The sequence below is a fragment of the Channa argus genome, chromosome 3 (assembly GCF_033026475.1).
Source record: "Channa argus isolate prfri chromosome 3, Channa argus male v1.0, whole genome shotgun sequence".
Lineage (NCBI taxonomy): Eukaryota > Metazoa > Chordata > Actinopteri > Anabantiformes > Channidae > Channa > Channa argus.
Genome location: NC_090199.1, coordinates 21,917,582 through 21,937,393, shown reverse-complemented (window position 1 = coordinate 21,937,393; position 19,812 = coordinate 21,917,582). Strand labels below are relative to the sequence as shown.

The window sequence follows — 19,812 nt, the reverse complement described above, 5'->3', positions numbered from 1 at the left end:
TGCTAAGAGTGTTTGTATGATACTTACTGGCAATTTAAAGCTAATGGCATTGGTTGGTACAAATAAGCTTGCAGCGAAGGCTGTGAGGTGCCTGGTGCGACAAACAACTCTGCTGGCGTTGGTCTCTGCTAGGGGTACCATGCCATCTGTTCGCCACTGCTTCTCACTGTCACTGAAGTACTGACACAGAGAAGCAAATACACCAACCTCCAGATTAACCCCGACTGGCTGAGAGGCAGGGCTGCACGACGTACTCACGTTGATAAAGTAATCCAATGTGGTGTCGTAGGACCTGTGGAGGACAGGACAGAGAGTTTGTCGTACAGTAGATATACAGGAGAGCAAATAAAACACCAAAATACACACACCAAAAATAAACACATCTTTATTTTTAAGGACAATCTATAGTTTTAAGGACAATCTATAAAGCTTTGCCCATTGAATTCTAAACGAACCTGTTCATTATCATCATATTATAATGCAGTAAATGAGCAAGAGATCTTACTCTGGCGACAGGAAGAAGGTGTATTTCCGGTGGTCCAGATTCTGCCCCTTGGTCATACTGAGTGTAATATGTTTTCTTTCTGTGCAGTTGAACTCATTTGGATGTTCATGGGAATGAAGGTAAGCTGTGATGTGAGGCTCCGCATACTCTTCTACATTTTTCTTCTCTCTGGCATCTGGACATGTACAGACAGAAGAATGAGAACGCTTATTGTAAAATTACAGTACGCACATATAATGAAGGAGAGACTATTATTGAAAAAGAGGGTCCAACACAATCCTGCTGTTAAATTATAGGTTATATTTTTAACCTATAATTGTACCTTCCTAGCACAATTACAACAAAACTTGAACACTTAACCGGTGGGCATATTTTGTATATTAGATACATTATTGTTTAGTTGATCCTAATGATTTGTGCACCACTAGTATGTGATGAATGCCAGAGCTCACCCTGCAGAGAGGTGAAGTTAAGCTGCACAAACAGTCCTGCCTGTCTGTTAGTGTTTCCCGTGCTGACTCTGACAATGATGGAGTCACAGTGGCTGATGTTAACAGCTCCAGCTACGGGGACCCGTCCTATACCTACTTCCCCACTACTGCCATTGTTAATGGCAACAGTGATGGCTACTCTATCGTCCAGGCCTGTGATTGGGATCTGGGTGCCATTTTCTGTTCGAAACTCCATGGAGGCAACCTCAGTAGAGACACTGTAGTTGGCCACATAATTGAAGGGGAAGGGGTTGGACTCCACCTGGGAAAAACAAAACAGGGAGATAAAAGCATGAGAGATGGCAAATGTTGGAGAAAACAAGATTTAATCTATATCAATGTGTTATTTGACAAAGATCTAAAGAAAAGTTCAAGAGGATTTTATACTATAGTAAGTGATCGAGTTAAAGCATGCATCATTTTAAATGGATTATGATATTACCTGAAACAGAAGTTGCATGATGCTGTTTCCTGCAGCAGCTCTGCCTAGACTGTTTTTAAAAGCTTGGGGGATGGAGAACGGCTGGCACTCTGGAACAAAAGGAACGGGACAAAGGAAAAGAGGAACACAGGAACATTAAAGCTGTTTATAATCTAAAGCTTTCTTTAGATAAAAAAGTGACAAGTAGAAATACCCACCTGGACTGCGGTTGCCATCATAGCAGAGCAGGCTCTGAGGGTCTGCCAATTTTCCTGTTGCAGCAATCTCAGCCCCCTTCAGCACCAGCGGCTCCTCGTTGAGCACGCGGCCATGCATGAGAATCAGCATGAGGACCGAGGACAGGCTGTAAGCTTTGGCTGCCACACGTAGAGGGTGTGTCTCCAAAAACAAGGGTGGGGGCTCTGACAGTGTGCCTTCTTGGTCCTCAACAGAAGCGGAAGAGGAAGAGGTGAAGGAGGGTGAGGGGGAATCCATGTATGCAGGTTCTAGGTAAGACTGGGAGGCTGACTGGCTGACCTGATGGATCAGATCGCCTGGGGGGAGAAGGTATGAGACAACATGAAGAGAGTTTTAGCTACACAGTTTTTTTCGTCCTGTGGACTGTTCCCTCTAATAAACCTACCAAATTCTAGAAAGGAGAGCGGTGTTGATGATGTGTTTATTGTTTTTACGTAGGGTAACTCAGCCAAAAAGCTTTGTATGCAACAAGGTTAAATGACAGAATAGAGTATTATAAAACCAGCACAAAAATTCCTTTATTCTATAAGATATATAGATGCATTTTTTTTCTCACTGCGCTGCCTTCAGTCTTATGTTTTGCTGTAACACTATAAATGCATTGTTTCTACATTTACTGGCAGCATTTATTTCCTATAATCTCCTTTTATAAGGAACAGAGACGGCACTGCCATCCACACAACAATAAATGTAAAGATCTAAATGACCTGTTGCAAACTGCTGTTGTTGCAGTTTTTTTTTTCATTTAGTTTGTGAGAGTAGCACAGTCTTTAAAAGGTGAAAATGTTCATCCTCTCCCCTTCTCACCCATGATGTTCAGGATGTTGTCAGCGATCTCTGTAGGAGTGACGATGCCTTGCTTAGTATCACTCTGCAAAATCTTTAGCATGGACTCCAACTTGTTCAGAGTGCTGTTCTGACACTCCTCACAGATGAACTCACGACTCACCGCCTTTAAAATACACACACAGAAAGCTGTTGGCTTTTTTTGTCCGTTGACCTCTTTCCTTTCATTATTTAGTTGTTTCTTTTCCCAGCCTCTATTCTTCCATTTCCAGCCCAACCCCCTCTTATGCTGCTCACCGTGCACTGTGCCAAAGCAGCAGAAGTCTGCTGGATGTCGCTGACAGTAGTCAGGTCCAGAGCTGTCAGAGCTCTGGTGATGTTGCTACGAACTCGGACACGATACCCACGCTCATCTCGGGACACCCGTGCTGACTTCCTGGTTTGCTCATACTGTAAAAAATAGATGCTTTTTCACATATGTTTCAGGTATTGTACATTTCTGAATGACTGAATACTAGTTGAATACTACTGTCTTCTGTGATTAGGCCTCATGTACCTCATTTAGGACTGTAATAAGAGCCAGTGACAACTCTCGGACCCTCTGTGAGTCTCCCTGCTCCAGCAGCTTTCTGAGTTTGCTGTCTGTCAGCTGAGACAGCCAATGGGGAAGGCTGCTGTACTCAGTGGGCAGATCTGGCAGCACAACTTTGATTGTCCTGGAGACAAACACAAACAAAGGAACCTGTGATTCTAACTTTAAAAGTTCCATGTGGATGTGTCAGCATTTAAATGTAAGGACATTAATGTAGCTTCAACATGAAAGAGAGAAGATCAGAAGATTACATTTTTTTTTTTACCCACAATAACATACAATAAATTCAAGGTTGCTTTTTAACCATGCAAGTAGCACAGCAATGATGGTCAGTTAACTGCACTGATCTAGACTGACACATACAGTAACAACTGCTGTTTGGACTTGTGTCATATTTTGTAGAGAAAAAAATCAGTGGTTTCTAAAGGAGGAAAACGAATTAGTTTGGTGATCCCCTGACTTTTCCTCCAGCACCACCACCATGAAATTAACATTAGTAGTTTTGGATGAAATGTCTTTAAAAAACTACTGGCTGGTGGACATGAAATTACGCAGAGATAAGTCATGATGAATTATAATAACTGTGGTGATCCACTGACTTTTGATGTTAGCATGCAGGCTTTAAAATATCTGATATACTTGCACAGTAAAATCAGTCAGATTAGCGCCGAGAGGTATAATATTGTACAGATTTCCTTTGACATGAACTGTTGCGCGATCCCATAATCATTTAGAAATTCTTCTAAAGAGGCTAAATGTCGAACTACTAGGCACTAAATTGTAAGTCACTACAAAGTAAACTTTAATTTTGTATATCTGATGAAATTATATGGTTTTTCTACATCTACAAAAGATATATTCTACCACCCAGAGTGTGGTTGTGGGCTAGCTAGACAGCAACAGACTGGGATTTAGAAAATTGTAAAATTCTAAAAGTTACTGAATTGGTCTAAAGGATGTCAAACTAGACTAAAATGAAACTTAATTACTTGTTGAGTGCAATAGTGGCAGCTCCCTGGTGGTCCTCCACTGTGATGAACACAGTTACATTATGTTGGGCTGAGCTGAATCCAGGGGGGAGAAAGGCAGAGTGCTCTGGGCTGCTGCCTTTGTACACACAGAAGTCCTCACAGTAGTCCTCTTTGCACCGAGTCACCAGCAGACTGTACAGCAAGGGCGTCTCTGAGACCCCCACATCACTGTAACCTAGAGATGTGTAAACACAAGAACAAATTGATAAAAGACAGAAGAAGACAACAATGATCTTGGTAAATGAGGGAGAGGCATCTGTTGTTGAGACTGGACAGATGTAAGCAATGTAAAAAATTAAAACAGAGGCAAAGAATGACATTGTGATTCATGTGTGTATGTAAAAGCAGAGTTACACCCGCCCTTCTCCTACCCGAGCAGTTGAAGTGTACCCAGTCCAGCAGCGTGCGTATCTTCCAGCCTTCACTATCTTCATCCCCATACCCCACTCCTGCTTCCCCTCGCCCTCTCAGGTGACACACACCACCAGCTGGGGGTGTATTGCGGTGTAGTGTGATGGAGGCGGCGCCCTCACCATCCAGACTCTCATCAGTCACATGCAAGGTAAAAATGTAGGAATTGTTGTGGCGCAGGACACCCTGCCGCAGCACCAGATTCATGCCGTCACTTCCTGTAGTGGTGGATGAGGAATCCAGGACCATAGTCTCATTTTGCAGTGTCATGGCACTCCAGCGCTGACAGACACACAGACAATTGTGACACAGTGTAAAGGCTTCCATTTAATTTAAGCACAACTTTTTATTTTTGATTGTTTTTACATACACACCAAATATTTAAAGGTAGAAGTGACAAGCAGGCACCCAAAAAAATCACAGGGTAAAGAAACTGAGCAATAAAAGTCCTAAAATGAAGCTTTTAGGGTTTTTTTGTGCTACAATGCAGGTAATGACAAGAGGTAGAGGATGATAACACATTATAGTGGATAAGACAGCTTTAAGCAACAGTTCAAAATTGTGCAAAACACATATTTTCTTTCTTGTTGCGAAGATGTGTGAAGCCAGTGTCTTCACTGGCTCGAGTCAAGATTAAATCCAACTGGGGACCTTCTAGCTGTGAGGTAGCGATACCCCCTCCACCACCGTGCTTCCCATCAAGATTAAACTTGCAAGATAATAATTAGTTATTCAGCTTTAGAAATGTGTGTAGGTAATTTTATTTATTATTTTTCTGCCTTTGACAGTAGAGACGCAGGAAACACTGGGAGGAAAAGTGGGTACATGCAACAAATACTCTGGAACCAAACTGTAGACAGTGTGATTTTAGTGTGAATTTAGGTTTTAAATTTGATAACATAAGTAATAACATGAGTAATAATGTGTTTCCAAAGTAAGAATTATTTCTAAGCTGAGTCATACGTCACGTTTTAAATAATCTTGACAAATGGATTAATGTTTTTGTGATTGCCTTTTGTAATAAATTGCACTCTTCAGCTAATGACCAAAGCGCTAGGGTGCTGTGCTGGTGTCTTTCCATTGGCAGCCAGTGGCTTGACATTTTGCATTGAGACCTTTTGTTGTGAAGAACTAAGTTTTGTTTTGAAAAATGCTGCATAAATAAATTCTTACTAAATTACTTTGATTAGACTTCTATATATGCTTTATGGTGCATTATAAGCTGTTGAATGAATGCTCTGGTGTTTCTCGTGACATGTATGCAGAGGAGAGCTACAAGTAGACAAACATATGTGAATTGTACTGAATAATAAATGTGCTATGTGGAAACCAAAGCACAGTCTAATTATAAGAAAAAACAAACAAACATTTGGACACAAGTACAGTTAAGTGCAGCTGGTATATGCAATTTGAGTGTTTTGTCTTTCAAATTTTTTCCCTGTGTTGGTAAAGGACATAACATGTCCTGTCTGGCTCCAGTTGTACAATGACCTCATTTTCACACCCACACACTTCTGCCTACATCACAAATCCCAGGGAAAATCTGAATAAGGTGGAGAGGAGGAGAAGAAGGCTCTGGAAACATTGACTTCACTATTACTTCTGTGATGACTTCATTTTGCTGAGAACCATTCATGTCCCCCTGTGTGTGTTTATTTGTGTGTGTGTTTACCCCACGGTGGTATCCCTGGCAGTTGGTGCACGTTCCTTTGAGGTAGACGTATGAGTTCTGGCTGACCTCATAGATGGACTGGGCCTTACAGGACACACATTCCAGATACACCATGGGGATGGGGCCACTCTGGACAAACACCTGTCAGACACACAAATCCCGTTAAATGTGAACAATTCAAGCAGTGGACGAATGACTGAGCAGAAAATTTGAAAATTAACTCTCTTTTAATTGGCATACTACCATTCTACTGTCTGTTGTTGAAATACAAGTATATGTGTTATCAGATCAAATAGAATATAGGCACAATCTATGTTTATAGCTATAATCCCTGCTGTAATCTATGTTAAAGCTGCACAAACTCCAGATCAGTTAATAATAAAATAATAAAGCTTTGAAGGAAGGAATAGGCAAGGCTAATGACAGTTAGTGTATAACTCTGACATTGTTCCTTACATATAGAAGAGACATGCAGTATGTACCATTACAAATGTATTAATGTAGTTTTTATTACTGATATTTACAGTAAAAACAACATTTAAATTATGTAGCATTATAACTATTAGTGTTTTTTGTCAGCTTCTCCCATCTGTATTTATCCACAATTGGAGAGGCCTTTCTGCATTATTGCATTAGTAATTTAAAGCATGTGTGTTTACAGTCTGGGTAGTGGACTCTGGAGCCATGCCGTCTTTGCTGATGGTGAGTTTAAAAGTGTATTCGACGCCAGCCTCAAGCTCGGACCCAGAGATTCCCAGTACCGGACCACTGGAGCCCAGGCCGAAGTTCAGAGTGGAGCAGTGCTCTGGACCCTGCAAAGCACAAATTGGGAAGAACTGGTCATGATTGTAGCAATATTTTCTTTATGAAATCTTTGTTTTTATACAAAATGAGAAGGGTTTGGTGTGTGAGGAAAAGTCTATATCAGGGGTCACCAACCTTTATGAAACTGAGACCTACTTCTTGGGTACCGATTAATGTGAAGGGGCTACCAGTTTAATCTATTTTAATCTATATTAATCTAGTTTAATCTATATTATAAGTCAAGGCAGACAGATTGATCCTGCTGTTTACTTATCAGTAAATAACACCATCTCTTTGCATTTGTGGTTAGATTCTAAATGCATTTCATTGACTTTGTTTCTGTACACTGCACAAGAAAAATGAAGTTAAATCTAACGTAATATTAATGATTAGTTATGTTTTATTACAAAGTGTTTTATCAAATATTATGTTCAGAACAGAACCATAAGCAGTGTGTAAGAGTGTTTTCCTTGACACATCCTGTTAAATGGCCCCAAATACCCAACTACTTAAACTAAGAAATGAAATCTGGGTCTATATTTTTAAAAATAAAATAAAGATGCTTACATTTTATCTAAATTAATAATGCCTCAATTTGTTCACCATAATGATATCACTGTAGATTTCAGTCTTAAAATATCTTATCAACACAAAGTTTTTACATATGTTGTAATATTTGATTTTGTTTGCACTGTTCAAGTCTAAGAGATATAAGAGAAACCTATTGTTTTAACCAAATCTATATTCTTCTACAACTGTATTTAAATACAAGGAAAACCCATTGTAGGACACTTCAACAGTTTTTGTCTGTTAATTATCTCCAGCTTTCAGCCTTTGTACAACAGTTTCAATCTCTGTGGTCAAACTGAGTGTCCTTATTACTCGTTATCAGTAGATTTGTACAGTGTCTGTTGTTTATGTGCAAGTGTGTCATTATCACAGTGGAGAGCAATGGAGCAGCTGGGGAATGCTGAGTTTGTCTCTAAACAGTCACACAACCCTTTAAATGTCTGCACACACACACTGTGCTGGACACACCCATCCCATTGGGACTTATATTGTGGTCTTTTGCTGCACAGGCAGAATGCATTCCCACCTAGCCAAAGAAGCAGCACAAGTGAAAAGCACTAAATTAATTTGCAAACACAAATGTTTGTCTGTCTATATTTGTGAGGACACTCACTGACATGATCTAATGCATTCCCTGTCCCACTAACCTAACGTCACTGTAAACTTAACCTAACCCTTGAACAGTCCTTTAAAGATGTGTCCTCACAACAATGGTATGGGACTAAAATTTGTCTACACAACCACAGAAAGATTTCTCTTCTTCACATCAACGCTGCCAAACTCGATGAAGGCAGTTATAGCACTCAGGACTAGATGAATGTTATGTAACGTTTCCACAATTTCCCTTAAAGAATGAAATGTGTCCTCCAAACTCTGTGTTATGAATTTTTCATTAAGTTTGAGAGCTGAGGTTGGCTTGAAAATTCGCTCTTATTTATAGTCTAATCCCTTGAAAACAACAGACAAAACTAGACAATCGTGTCCAACCATAGAAGCAAAAGCAGAACAGCACCAATGTTCTTAATGATTAATATCCACTACTCACAAAAGCTTGCATATAGCAGTGTCATAGAAGTGCTACCAATGCCATAGGCAGAGGGCTCACATAAGACATATGACAGTTTATTGCAGGTCAACCTGGAAGTTAGCCTCTTACTGGTTACTCAACAAAAAGTGAATCGGTTTTTCCATTGGTGTTTAGATTATAGCGCAAAATAAGGGCCGTAATAAAAAAGTTAATATAAGAAAGATAATCTTCACAGATAAACATCAATTTTATGATTTATGAAGCATGAACACAATCATCAGAAGTGAAAAACAGCTGTTAGGGTATAAACAAACTGCACCACAGTCACATGACTTCAACATCACCACCACTAAACTTCAACGTTGTAATTTTTCTTAGCACACTTAGCTCTTTTAGAGCTTTTGTTCTTATAGTGACATGATAGTGATCGCGAGTTATAAACTGTAAAAGGCTGTGAGGATGAATTAATAAGTAGATGAGACTACATGTTTAGCATGATGATGTTTAATAGTCACTACAACTCTGTAGTGTCATTTAGCTACTTGTTAGCAACCATCATTAAGACACGTAAAAGCTCAAAAAAGCATGATTGGATTATTTACTGATAACTTTTCTGTCAGAGAATAAAACAGGAAAATCTCTCAACCTTGTGCTTACTACAGACCTTCTTTCAGGCATTTAAGCAAGAAAACAAACCATAGCATTTGGTATGATGGATCAGGGAAGTCTATTCAATCAGAATACACAAAAGATGCTCTTGTTTCATGCTTGCCCTTACCTCAGAGGTATTCAGGCATTCCCAATGGTAGTGGAGTAGTGACTGGCTATCTGGGTCCATGTTGGGGTCGTAGGACTTCTCCGCACTGAGATGCAGGTCCTGCGTCCTCGGCCACACTCTATAGGTGCCCCCTTCTATAATGGGCATCAGCCTAACCAGAGAAAAGTTTAAAATAATGTAGAGCCAAATTCAACTAAAACTAGTCAGTCGTCAACATACACACAAAAACACCGTAGATACATGTAATTTTCCTAATGAATCAAGAGTGTTACCATTTATTGTAGCTGGCCTGAATTCTGAGCATCTACAACTGGTTTGTTTAATTAAGATTTTGGGTGGAATATTGCTTTAAAGGTGTCATATATCCCTTGTAAACAATTTAACATGCTCAGATGTTCTCTAAATGTGTCTAAATGAGCTACTGTTTCTTACGCGTCTTGTGGAGGCATCTGTGAACTATGTGATCAGGCGCCTACACCAATGTTCATATAGGTTTTTTATGAGTGGTGTTTGGGCCTAGCTGGAAAGCACAGTATGTAAATAATTCCCTATATGACCTTAAAGGGGTTAGGGTTAGGTTTAGGCCTCACTAACAGAATAACTAATTTATTTAGATCCCCTAAATAAAGTGGTGAACTGACATAATTTACAGTTTTTTTGTTTGTCTACTGACCTGGCAGCCATGACACTGAGTTGCAGACAGGCAGCTTTTCTTAGTGGCACACTGTCATAAGACAGTGAAAACACCAAGCTGTAGTTCCCTGCTACCAGAGTCATCTTAGGCAGTGACAGCTGCACCCGTCGCACATCAATCTCCATTGGCAGGTGAATTACTGGGACAATCGATGACTGAGAAGACTGAGTCGCCATCCCAGACCTAATCTGATGGTCGTTGTCATTGTCACAGGTCGGTGTAGATAGTATCTGCCAGAGGTACTGAGCTCCATAACGTACACAGCCTTTGAGGTCCACGCTGGCCTCCACCAAAGTGGGCTGGGAGCGCCAGATGGCGAGGCGTGGAGCTTGAACCACCTGCACTTCTGGCTCCTCACACTCTAATACACTAATGTTTACCTCTTTCTGGGCCAACACCCAGCTCACCAGGTTACTGCAGTTTACCTAGCAGAAAGAAAAAACAGCCAGGGAAATTACAAAACTGTGAAGACCTCGAGTTTTCACATTAAACATCAGTTAAATTAATCCCATATTGTAAAGATGAATAAAGAAATATTTGGGGCCACATGAAATATTGCTATTCAAAGAAACACCTACCTTTACCAAGTAGTGTCCTGGGTGACTATACTCATAACCCACAGTTGTAGTGTTGGTGTGAACTGGATTAGAACCATCACCAAAGTTCCAGAGGCACTCCACAAGATTAGATCTGGGTGTAACATACACAGTCAGGGTCACCGTCTTATGTATGAATGTGTCCCAGGGTGATGCATACAGGATAGCAGCCTTCAACAGGTTTTGCACCAAGATATGCTTGGTGATGTTCACATCACTTAGAAGATTGAAGGCCCTCAGGTAGATGGTCAATACACCTGCTTCTTCTGGCGTGTAGGACACCTGAAATTGGGTAATTGATTGAGATACATCACTATTTATGTACTCTTGCAGCTTATTGACTTTGCTGTATTGTGATGTCATAATTATAAAGGTTAAGAATTTAAATGATCTGACCTCTTTGGCAATATGTGTTACTTTGTGGAGATGATGGAGATCAAGTGTCCATAGGAAATCAACAGGCCTGCCAGTCTGGATGTTGGCAACAAACAATCTCTTCACACCCACAGGGATTGCATCAGATATTCCCAGGATGGAAAGTCCCCCCACACGCTCCATCACTTGGACATGGAGCGTCCACCTCCGGGAACTCACCTGGATTTGTCACATTGAAGCACATTAAAATATGTGCACTGCATTAGTTTGATCAAACAATCCTGTAGACCTTAACATAATATTAAAGAATGTGGGTGGGATGGTGGTTGGGTTTGGGTGTCGTCAATTATTTTTATAGTACCACGGGGGATACCTAAGTCTTTGAAGGGATTTTGAAGTGATATACTGGGGAATAACAAACTACAATCACCATACTGACACTAAGACCAACAATGAATCTTCAAATTAAAGTTCAAACGATGTCAAGTTCTATCTGTGAGGAACACTGTGGGTCACTGATTTTAAGGACACAATGCAGTTGTCAAGAATAGTTTACTGAATTGTCAGCCTAAATGTTCAATTTATATATTCTATATTATTTGCTCTTATAATTTATGTTATCCATCGCCTTTGACTTTACCTGGTTGTGAGCGGTGAGATTCACCAGGTACGTGTCCACCCTGCTGAATACGTGGACGTAGGTTTGGTTGGGTTCAGGGTTAACAGTGGCATCACCGCTGATGCTGAGGATCAGATGGACATCTGAGCCTGCTGTCATGCATATGGTGAACTCCACCTTCTCACCGACCCCTGCAATCTGTTTACTTGACCTTAGCTCCAATCCCCGAATCTTGTCCTGAACAAAGAACTCCCTGGAAACCACTTCACTGCTTATGTCATTGGTGGCATTCAGAGTAATGATGGCCGTCTTTGGCTTCTGAAAAATCAGAGAAGTGTTCCTTCCGGTTTCGGTTCTTCCTTCCAGCAGCCACGTCCACATCACATTGGTTCCTGTCAATACGTCTCCCTGGAGAAACACACTGACACCTGTTGCTACATAATTCTGCTCTGACACATTGGTAGCTGTGAACCTTAGCCCAGAAATGGCTTCCTGGACATTAACAACGCTTGACACAATCTCTGAGCTAACATCGTTAAAGACCTCCACACTAACTGTCATTTGACCAGGCCTGCTAAAGGAATGCATCTTCCAGGGCTTGTTGCACTGCAAAGGTTCCCCGTTAACAGTCCATTTGTATTGTAGGTTTGAGCCTCCCATAGTCAACACTGTCAGATTAGATGAAGCACTGACTGCAACTGGGTTGTTGCTAATGAGGAGGTCAACCCCCCTGACTGGTTCCAGGATGTAAAAGGTTTTGTTGACAGACAGCTGGCCTAGGAGGTTGGTGGCCCTGAGCGAGATTTCACATGGACCGGGTGTTGAAAAATTCAGCTCCACATTCTTCCCACTTATGTTGAAGATTGAGCTGGTGGGGTCTAGCTCTCTGGTAAAGTTCCAGGTAAATGTCATGTTAGTTCCTTCCTTTAATCCTGCTTGAATGTGGAGAATGCGATTTGTAGCAAAGCAGCAACTGTTCGAATCAAGGCCTCCTTTGCACTCCTCCGTTAAAATCTGCAGCCCCTCTAGCTCACGTTGAACAAACAGAAAGATACTTGCTTGTGCTGTTCCTACATCATTCTCTGCTGTCACAATGATGTTGAAAGTGCCAACAGAGCGGAAAGTGTAGAACATGGTGTTGGTCCCTGGGATTGAAGTACAACGATCACACAAAATCCAAGAGAACCGGACATCAGCTCTCTCCTCCATTTGGGCCTCAAAGTGGACTGAGGCATTGAGAGGGACATTTGTCAAACTCGCATTGACAGTTAACCCACGGATGGGTGTAACCACAGCAACAAGTAAATAAGTCTGATTCCTACTAACAGTGTTGGCAGCTATCAGAGTGATATTGTAGTGTCCTGAGACGTTGTAGGTGTGGATCATATTCTGACCTATAAGCACATTTCCATCCCCAAAGTTCCAAGTATAATTGACATTGGAGGCCAAGGAAGAAGTTGTAAAAGCATATGGTGCTCTAAGTGTCAGGTTGTTGTACTTAGTGCCATTGTGTTGGATAACAATTGGTCCTACTGGCATCAGAACCCCAATCACAACACTGGTATTAATAGAGGAGATGTTATTAAAGACAGTGACTGTCACAATGTATTGACCTGGGTTTTTAAATATTGTCTCAATATTTCCAGAGCCAGGGATGAACATGAGGTCCTCTCCTCTACCCAAGTCCCACTTATAACTGTAGTTGAACACTGGCTCAGCTCTGACCTGGAACTGTATCTTCTCCCCTACAGCATAGTGTGATTTTTCAGGGGTAAGGCTGATGGTGGTCAAAGCTGGCTGCACACACACCCAGTTGAAGAAGTTGGCTTTAGTGGCCCTGTTGACCCCACTGGAAAGAAGCAAGGACAGGTGGTAGTTCCCACTTCTTGAGTATGTGTGTGAGATTCTGGGGTTGCCATGTTGTGTCTCATTGGGGCTTCCGTCCCCGAAGCTCCATTCGTAAAGGTGAGTTGATTCATTTCCAGAAACCCACACTTGAAAGCTGACAGGGATCTGCTCTTGGACACACCCAGATGGCTCTATTCTTAATACTTGGAAAACAAACACCTGTACTGGAAGAATTTCCCAGCCCGAGCTCACAGCATTTGAGGCAGTCACATTCACAGTATAGTTGCCATCTTTAATGTAGATGTGTGACACATGGGGTTCAAAGGTAGTGTATGTAGTCCCATCGCCCATCGAGAATGTCCACGTGATGTTATTACCTGAAGCTAGGTGAGCCGTCACTGTAGTAGGACTGTGAAGCTCTGTGGGGGAGGAGCTTTGAGCTGTTAGTTTTTCAATCTCCTCATACACAAACATCTCCGCACAGGCTTCCATAGCACTGATGGTGTTGTTTACTGATACACAGACATTAAAGACACTACTCTCTGCGTAGGTGTGTGCCACACGCCGACCTTGCATCAGGGCAGAACCATCTCCAAAATCCCAGTCATAGTTAATGCCATAGGGTGAAGGCAAAGGATGAGCCTCAAAATACGCAGATTTTCCAGTGAGGAGCAGTCGCGGCTCTGTTTGTATATCTACACGAGTGAGGATGCTGTAGACACTCATGTTGATGCTCTGGCTGATATTCTCATATCGGTTGGACACTGAAACTAGTGCTGTGTATATTCCTGTAAAGGAAGAATGAAGAGGTGTTAGCAACAAAAATGAGGTGGATTGAGCTACATGTCATTATCTACAGACAGCTGTTTTTAAGCAGTTTTTAACATTTAACCCCTGCAACAGAAATAAAGTCAAACTAATTCGTCTGCTAAGCTAAAAGAAATGCTTGTAGAAAGATGGATGAAGGTTACCTGGCTGAGAGTAGATATAGGTGACATTGTGGCTTAGGAGGGCCTGATTGGTGGAGCAGAGGAGGGAGGGAGGGTAGGGAGGCTTATATTCAAACTCTTTATACCCGCCGTCACCAAAAGACCATCTATAACATAACAGAGACAATGTAAAACCATTAAAAGAAGGCCCTCAGAGAAAAACTTGAAGCTCAGACAATACACACACAGACAACCATTTTTATCCACACACACAGAACTCGCAGTCACTGGTTGGAAAGTAAGAATCTGTACTGAGGAGGCAGGAGAAAGTTTAGACAAGAAGGAGTGGAAACTCAAAATTCAAAAAGCCTCTCTGGACCAAGAATGGTGAGAGTGGAGGGAAACTAAGTTAAAGAGCGTGCCACGCTTGAGAGGGTGGGAATGCAAAAGAGGGAGGGAGGGAAAAGAGTAACAGAGAAAGAGAAGAAAAAAAAGAAAGAAGTACAGGGAAATAGCCGAGCAGAAGGGAAAATTCTTGTCAGCGATCTGTTTTAACCACAGGGTTATAAATCCAAGGCTCTGCATGGTATGACTGCTGCAGTGCTATTATTGCACACAGGAAGCAGAAAAGAGAAAGACAGACTGATATTAGGACAGAAGAAGTAGCAGTTGAACAAATGGGACGCACTGTCTTTCCAGTATGCCATCATATAAACTAAGATAAAGGAGAGATTTGAGGTATTTTTTAAACTTACAGGATGTTTCTGTCTTTTTTTGTTCTTTCTTTCTTTTCGTTCTTTGTCTATCTATCTGTCTTTGTTTCTGTCTCTTTATTTATTTCTTTTAGATTTTGTCTAATCTCTGTTCATACCGGAAGGTAGCGGCCACAGAAATGTCCACGAGCACAGAGGTGGTGAGAGTCTGAGTGGAGCCCTGAGGGACCACATCTGGCACACCCTTAACTGTAAGATTGGCCATGGGCTCCAGTCTGTCCACGGTCACGTTGAAATGTTCTGTGAGGGCGCTGACATGGTTCATGGCTGCCACCTAGAACAAATGTGACATACAGCAGCTGGTAAGAAGCTGAAGACACGGGACTATGAAGGGCATTTGTAGTTTTTCCCAATAAGTTCACAATTCACAAGAATTAGGTCAAAGTCAGTTAGTGGCTTCTGTGATTGATACTGGCCCTTATAGTAGTTGTGCTTCAAAAACAGAATTAAGTTTGTATAAAGAACGGTGCTCATTTAGTGCATTCGTGCACAACATTAGCATTTCACTAGATTTTGACACCTAATGAATCTTTATATCATTTATTGAATCCAGAATAATAAAAAAGGTCAAATTATTATAACAAAAATGAATTGTGTTATTTTCGTTGTTCTCACAAAAATCTTTTGAAACTGCAGTACCAACAAATATGTATTCAAACTAATAAGGAGGGCTGGTTCTGTTCTTGGGGAGAAGCTCTGCATGTTGTGGCTGAGAGGAGAATGTTGTCCAAACTAATCTCAATCGTGGACAATCCCTCCCACCCACTCCACTGTGTGCTGGCTGCACAGAGGAGCACTTTCAGTCCAGAGGCCCACAGAACGCCACAGGAGATCCATTCACCCAGTGGCCATTAAACTCGTCCCCCTTTTGTAAAAAGGAAGGGGACTAAATGGTCAAAATGGAAAATGGTATTATTTTTATTTCATTTTTGTTTACTCCTCTAAGTGGGGTTTTCTCTTACTTATTGATCAGTAGTTTGGACTTGTTTATTGTCTTGGTTTGGTGGAAGTTTTTTCTGTAACAAGGCAACACAATTTCCCTGTGGTATCAATAAAGTTGTTTAAATGTTGAATGTTGAATCTTGAACACCGGTCTAAACACAGTTTTATACAGTTTTCAGCACAAATGTTTTTAAGTTATGCCTAATGAATGTATAAAAGAAACTCACTGTGAGCTTGTAGATGGCAGCATGCTGATAGATGACATTGAGGACAGTGTTATAATAGGTGAAGTAGGGCTTGTCATCCACTGTCCATTTAAATGTGGGGTTGGAGCCTTCAAGTACTGAAGCTGTGTAGCTCTAATATACACACAAAATCAAGGCATGGTAACAAAGACAATACCCCTTAAAAAGTTTTAATACATTTACCCAACACCAAGTGCATACAGTTATGGTTATAGTTATAGTTACTGGTGTTCTTATGCACAGATGCTAACATAAATACTTACCACAACAGACTCCATCAGCACCCTTTGTGCAGGGTGTGGCTGCACTATCAGGCCTCTGAGAGGCTCTTCCAGATGAACGATAATATTCAAGCTGGCCTCAGTCACGTTATTATGGGCCTCCAGGTCCACCTGCACTGGACTCCTCTGCTCCTCCACAGACAGATTTAGTTCTAACACTGCATACAAGCTGGGTTCAGTGACCTCACCCCCAGCACTTGGTCCTGGCTGACAGAGCACTGGATTCCAGATATATTCTAAAGGACATACTGACTGGAAGGTCACGCTGTGATTACTGCCACGTTGAGATACCTTCGTTTCGTAGCGGGATTGGACACGGAGCAGCACCTTGGTGTCGTTTGGCTGAAGATAGAGGGTGCCATTTTGGAGAGCAGGGTACAGGATCGTCAATCCCAGAGGTGGCACTACCCGCAGGTTGCATGATGCGGAGGCTGGATATGATGGCTCAACAGAAGTCACCTGAAATTGAACAAATTAGGTAAACAAAAGCAGAAGTAACAATGTAAAGAAAACCTAGAGACGATGAGTGTTTATTGATTAGAGTTTGGTGACACGGAAACAGGACATTTAAATTAAGAAATGATATAGTATAATTAATTTATCTCTAAATTGGTAATCTTTATAGAATGTTTAAAATATTAAATCCAACTACTCTATTGCATTACGCTTTGGAAAACCTATTACAAAATAATAATAATATAACAAAAACCAACAGAGTTCAGCTTTTACATTCTTGTGTACCCTTCTCATCTAGGTTCATGCAAGGATGTGAAATGTAGCTCTGATGTCTTACTATCAGGCTGTAGACTCCGGGCTGGGGTAAACCAGCAGACAGCTGTGCTCCCTGCAGCTGGGTCTCACTGTGTCCCATATAGAGCACTCTGATGGGGCAAACTACTTCCTCCAGCCAGCTTCCTTTACCATCCGTGACCAACGCTTCTATATCAAGCACTGGGTCACGTGGAGGGTCAACATCAGGGTCAGCCGAGCTATCTGCTGATAGTTCGGTCTGGTTGATCAAGAACCACTCTGATTGGTTTAGGGCTACAACAGGTTGTCGCCATGGTGAGTGTGGGGAATTCTGGCAACGGAGTAAGGAGGCAGGGCCAGCATCATGCTGCAGGGCAATTACATCACCACGGGAAACTTGGAGGTCCTCCAGCTGTTGTTGCACCTGGCAGGAACAGGGATCAGGATATTGTATATTAGAGATAAATACAGACCAAAGTATGACATATGGAAATGAAATTGTCTGTTATCAACTTTTATGCAAAAAGTGTCTTCTTTTATTTAATCAAAACTTTAGCTGGTTCTTTTGTTGCAGTGAAATGCCAGGCCTTACACAACAGCTGCAATCTCTTAGCTGTTTATCCCAGGTGGCTGTAAACACCCTGGACTTACAGCTGCAGTTGTCAACTCCTCCTTCTAGGCTTTTTGTGTTCTACAGCCAAAGCAAAAACACAAAAAACTTTGTGCCTGTATAAATTAGTTTGAAGGCAATAGTGAATCCTCTCACCACTATGTGTGCCGCTGGTCCTGCTGGAACAGTGAAGACCACCTCATTCTGTAGTGTGTATCGGGGCCTCATCCCGATGGGCAGGTGTGTGCAGTTAGGACAGGAAGATGGCTGGCATACGCTAGAGAGGGACAGGCACCGAGACTGGAAGGGACACCACTGCTCTAGTCGGGGGCAAGGGGAGGGATCACCACTCCTAGTGTCACTGGGAACACAAACTGCCACAGGAGAGCATACTGGACCCCCACAGCCTGAGACATAAGATATTTTTTGTTTTTAATCAATAATCTTTTTATTGATGATTGGTCATATAACAAAAGATATTCTACCGTATGAGTAGAGAACAATATAATGAAATCTGAATTAATTTAATAATATTGTATTATTATTGATGCCTCTCTTTATAGCAAGTGATCTCTGGTGAAATTGGAACTAATTTTATCTCTACCTCCTTTGTTTATATGGACTATTTTATAGCAATATTGGGCATTTCAATCTAGCACATCACATTTTATAAACAAATTATCCGTTTTGTATGTAGAATCTAAATAGGTAGATAGAATATCTATAATAATAGAAATAAATAGATTCTATTAAAAATCTGCTCTCTGCTCCACTGTCTCTTTAACTATACCTCAGTGGAGAAACACCGAAAGCATTTATGAACCTGTGTGTGTGCGTCTGTGAATGACGTGTAAAACGCAGGTGGTTTAAAAGTTCTTTTGAAAAACTGCTGGTATTCACAAAAAATTTGCAGATGGTCTGATGTGGCAAGTGTGTTAGATTGCGTTTCTGTTCTCCCATGTGTGACTCACCAGGTAGCAGCAGGTGCGTGCCAGAAGAAGGGCAGTGGGGTCTGTAGGTCTGAAACCGGACATGGATTGGTGAGTTGAGCTTTTGAGTGACAAACTCTAGGGAGGAAAGACGTCCTGCCTGGACAAAGCTCAGTGCTGGAAACAGCAGCACCTGAGTAAGGAAAAGAAGGAAACACAGCGGGTAAACATTTTGACGGATCAACATTTGAGGAGAATACTGATTGTGTTTACAGGGACTTGAGTAACCAAGTTACACGGGAAAGTGTATTTCTTAGCTATGTAAAAATCAAAGTTAGTTTCCAACCCAGAATAGGAGATTATGGAAACCTGATTTCCCAAGGTAGATTTTTCCTGGCGAACTGTGATTTCTCTGCCATGTATACAAGTGACCAGGTTTCTAACCAGCTTTCTCCAACAGCGCATGTGCATGATAAAAGTATGCATATGGAAACATGCAGCGGATACAAAGGCTGTATCAGGGAGAGTTTAATATGGGGCAATGGCACCTCATTGTCAAATCAAAGTCTGACCATATCAGACTGAAAATAGAACTTACACAAAGTGCCTTGTAGAAGTCTAAATAAGTCACTTTACATCACAGATCTTATTTTATTCAGACAGTTTGCAGTTTGTATCAGCTGTGTCTCTCCTTTCTCTGTCTGTCTCTCTTGCTGTAGCTGTCTCTGTGCAAGTAACACCAACAGAGCAGAAAAAAAGTCAGGAAGCAGTCTTTTCGGTCACTACACAGTTAAAATCTGTGTGAGAGGCTTCCAAAATAAGTCCAACGAGTCCAAATAAGTTCAAGTGCATGTGAACCTTGTTCCCCGATTACC

At 41.4% G+C, this 19,812-nt stretch overlaps 1 protein-coding gene across 2 annotated transcripts in view; it reads right to left on the bottom strand.

Annotated features, from left to right (window-relative positions):
* The window catches only part of pkd1a (polycystic kidney disease 1a), a 53,856-nt gene that overhangs the window by 13,558 nt on the left and 20,486 nt on the right, over window positions 1–19,812 (bottom strand). For both annotated transcript variants that reach the window (XM_067497944.1, XM_067497945.1), the window contains exons 12-35: window positions 18,980–19,130; window positions 18,165–18,415; window positions 17,442–17,822; window positions 16,631–17,107; window positions 16,350–16,481; window positions 15,279–15,454; window positions 14,450–14,574; window positions 11,652–14,266; window positions 11,033–11,230; window positions 10,619–10,918; window positions 10,020–10,465; window positions 9,347–9,497; window positions 6,827–6,979; window positions 6,168–6,308; window positions 4,456–4,777; window positions 4,043–4,259; window positions 3,018–3,177; window positions 2,759–2,911; window positions 2,483–2,627; window positions 1,636–1,971; window positions 1,439–1,527; window positions 958–1,258; window positions 506–680; window positions 28–292 (exon numbers count right to left, since the gene is read on the bottom strand). In XM_067497944.1, coding sequence (XP_067354045.1) covers window positions 28–292; window positions 506–680; window positions 958–1,258; window positions 1,439–1,527; window positions 1,636–1,971; window positions 2,483–2,627; window positions 2,759–2,911; window positions 3,018–3,177; window positions 4,043–4,259; window positions 4,456–4,777; window positions 6,168–6,308; window positions 6,827–6,979; window positions 9,347–9,497; window positions 10,020–10,465; window positions 10,619–10,918; window positions 11,033–11,230; window positions 11,652–14,266; window positions 14,450–14,574; window positions 15,279–15,454; window positions 16,350–16,481; window positions 16,631–17,107; window positions 17,442–17,822; window positions 18,165–18,415; window positions 18,980–19,130 — 7,860 coding nt within the window. The remainder of the gene's footprint in view (window positions 1–27; window positions 293–505; window positions 681–957; window positions 1,259–1,438; window positions 1,528–1,635; window positions 1,972–2,482; window positions 2,628–2,758; window positions 2,912–3,017; window positions 3,178–4,042; window positions 4,260–4,455; window positions 4,778–6,167; window positions 6,309–6,826; window positions 6,980–9,346; window positions 9,498–10,019; window positions 10,466–10,618; window positions 10,919–11,032; window positions 11,231–11,651; window positions 14,267–14,449; window positions 14,575–15,278; window positions 15,455–16,349; window positions 16,482–16,630; window positions 17,108–17,441; window positions 17,823–18,164; window positions 18,416–18,979; window positions 19,131–19,812) is intronic.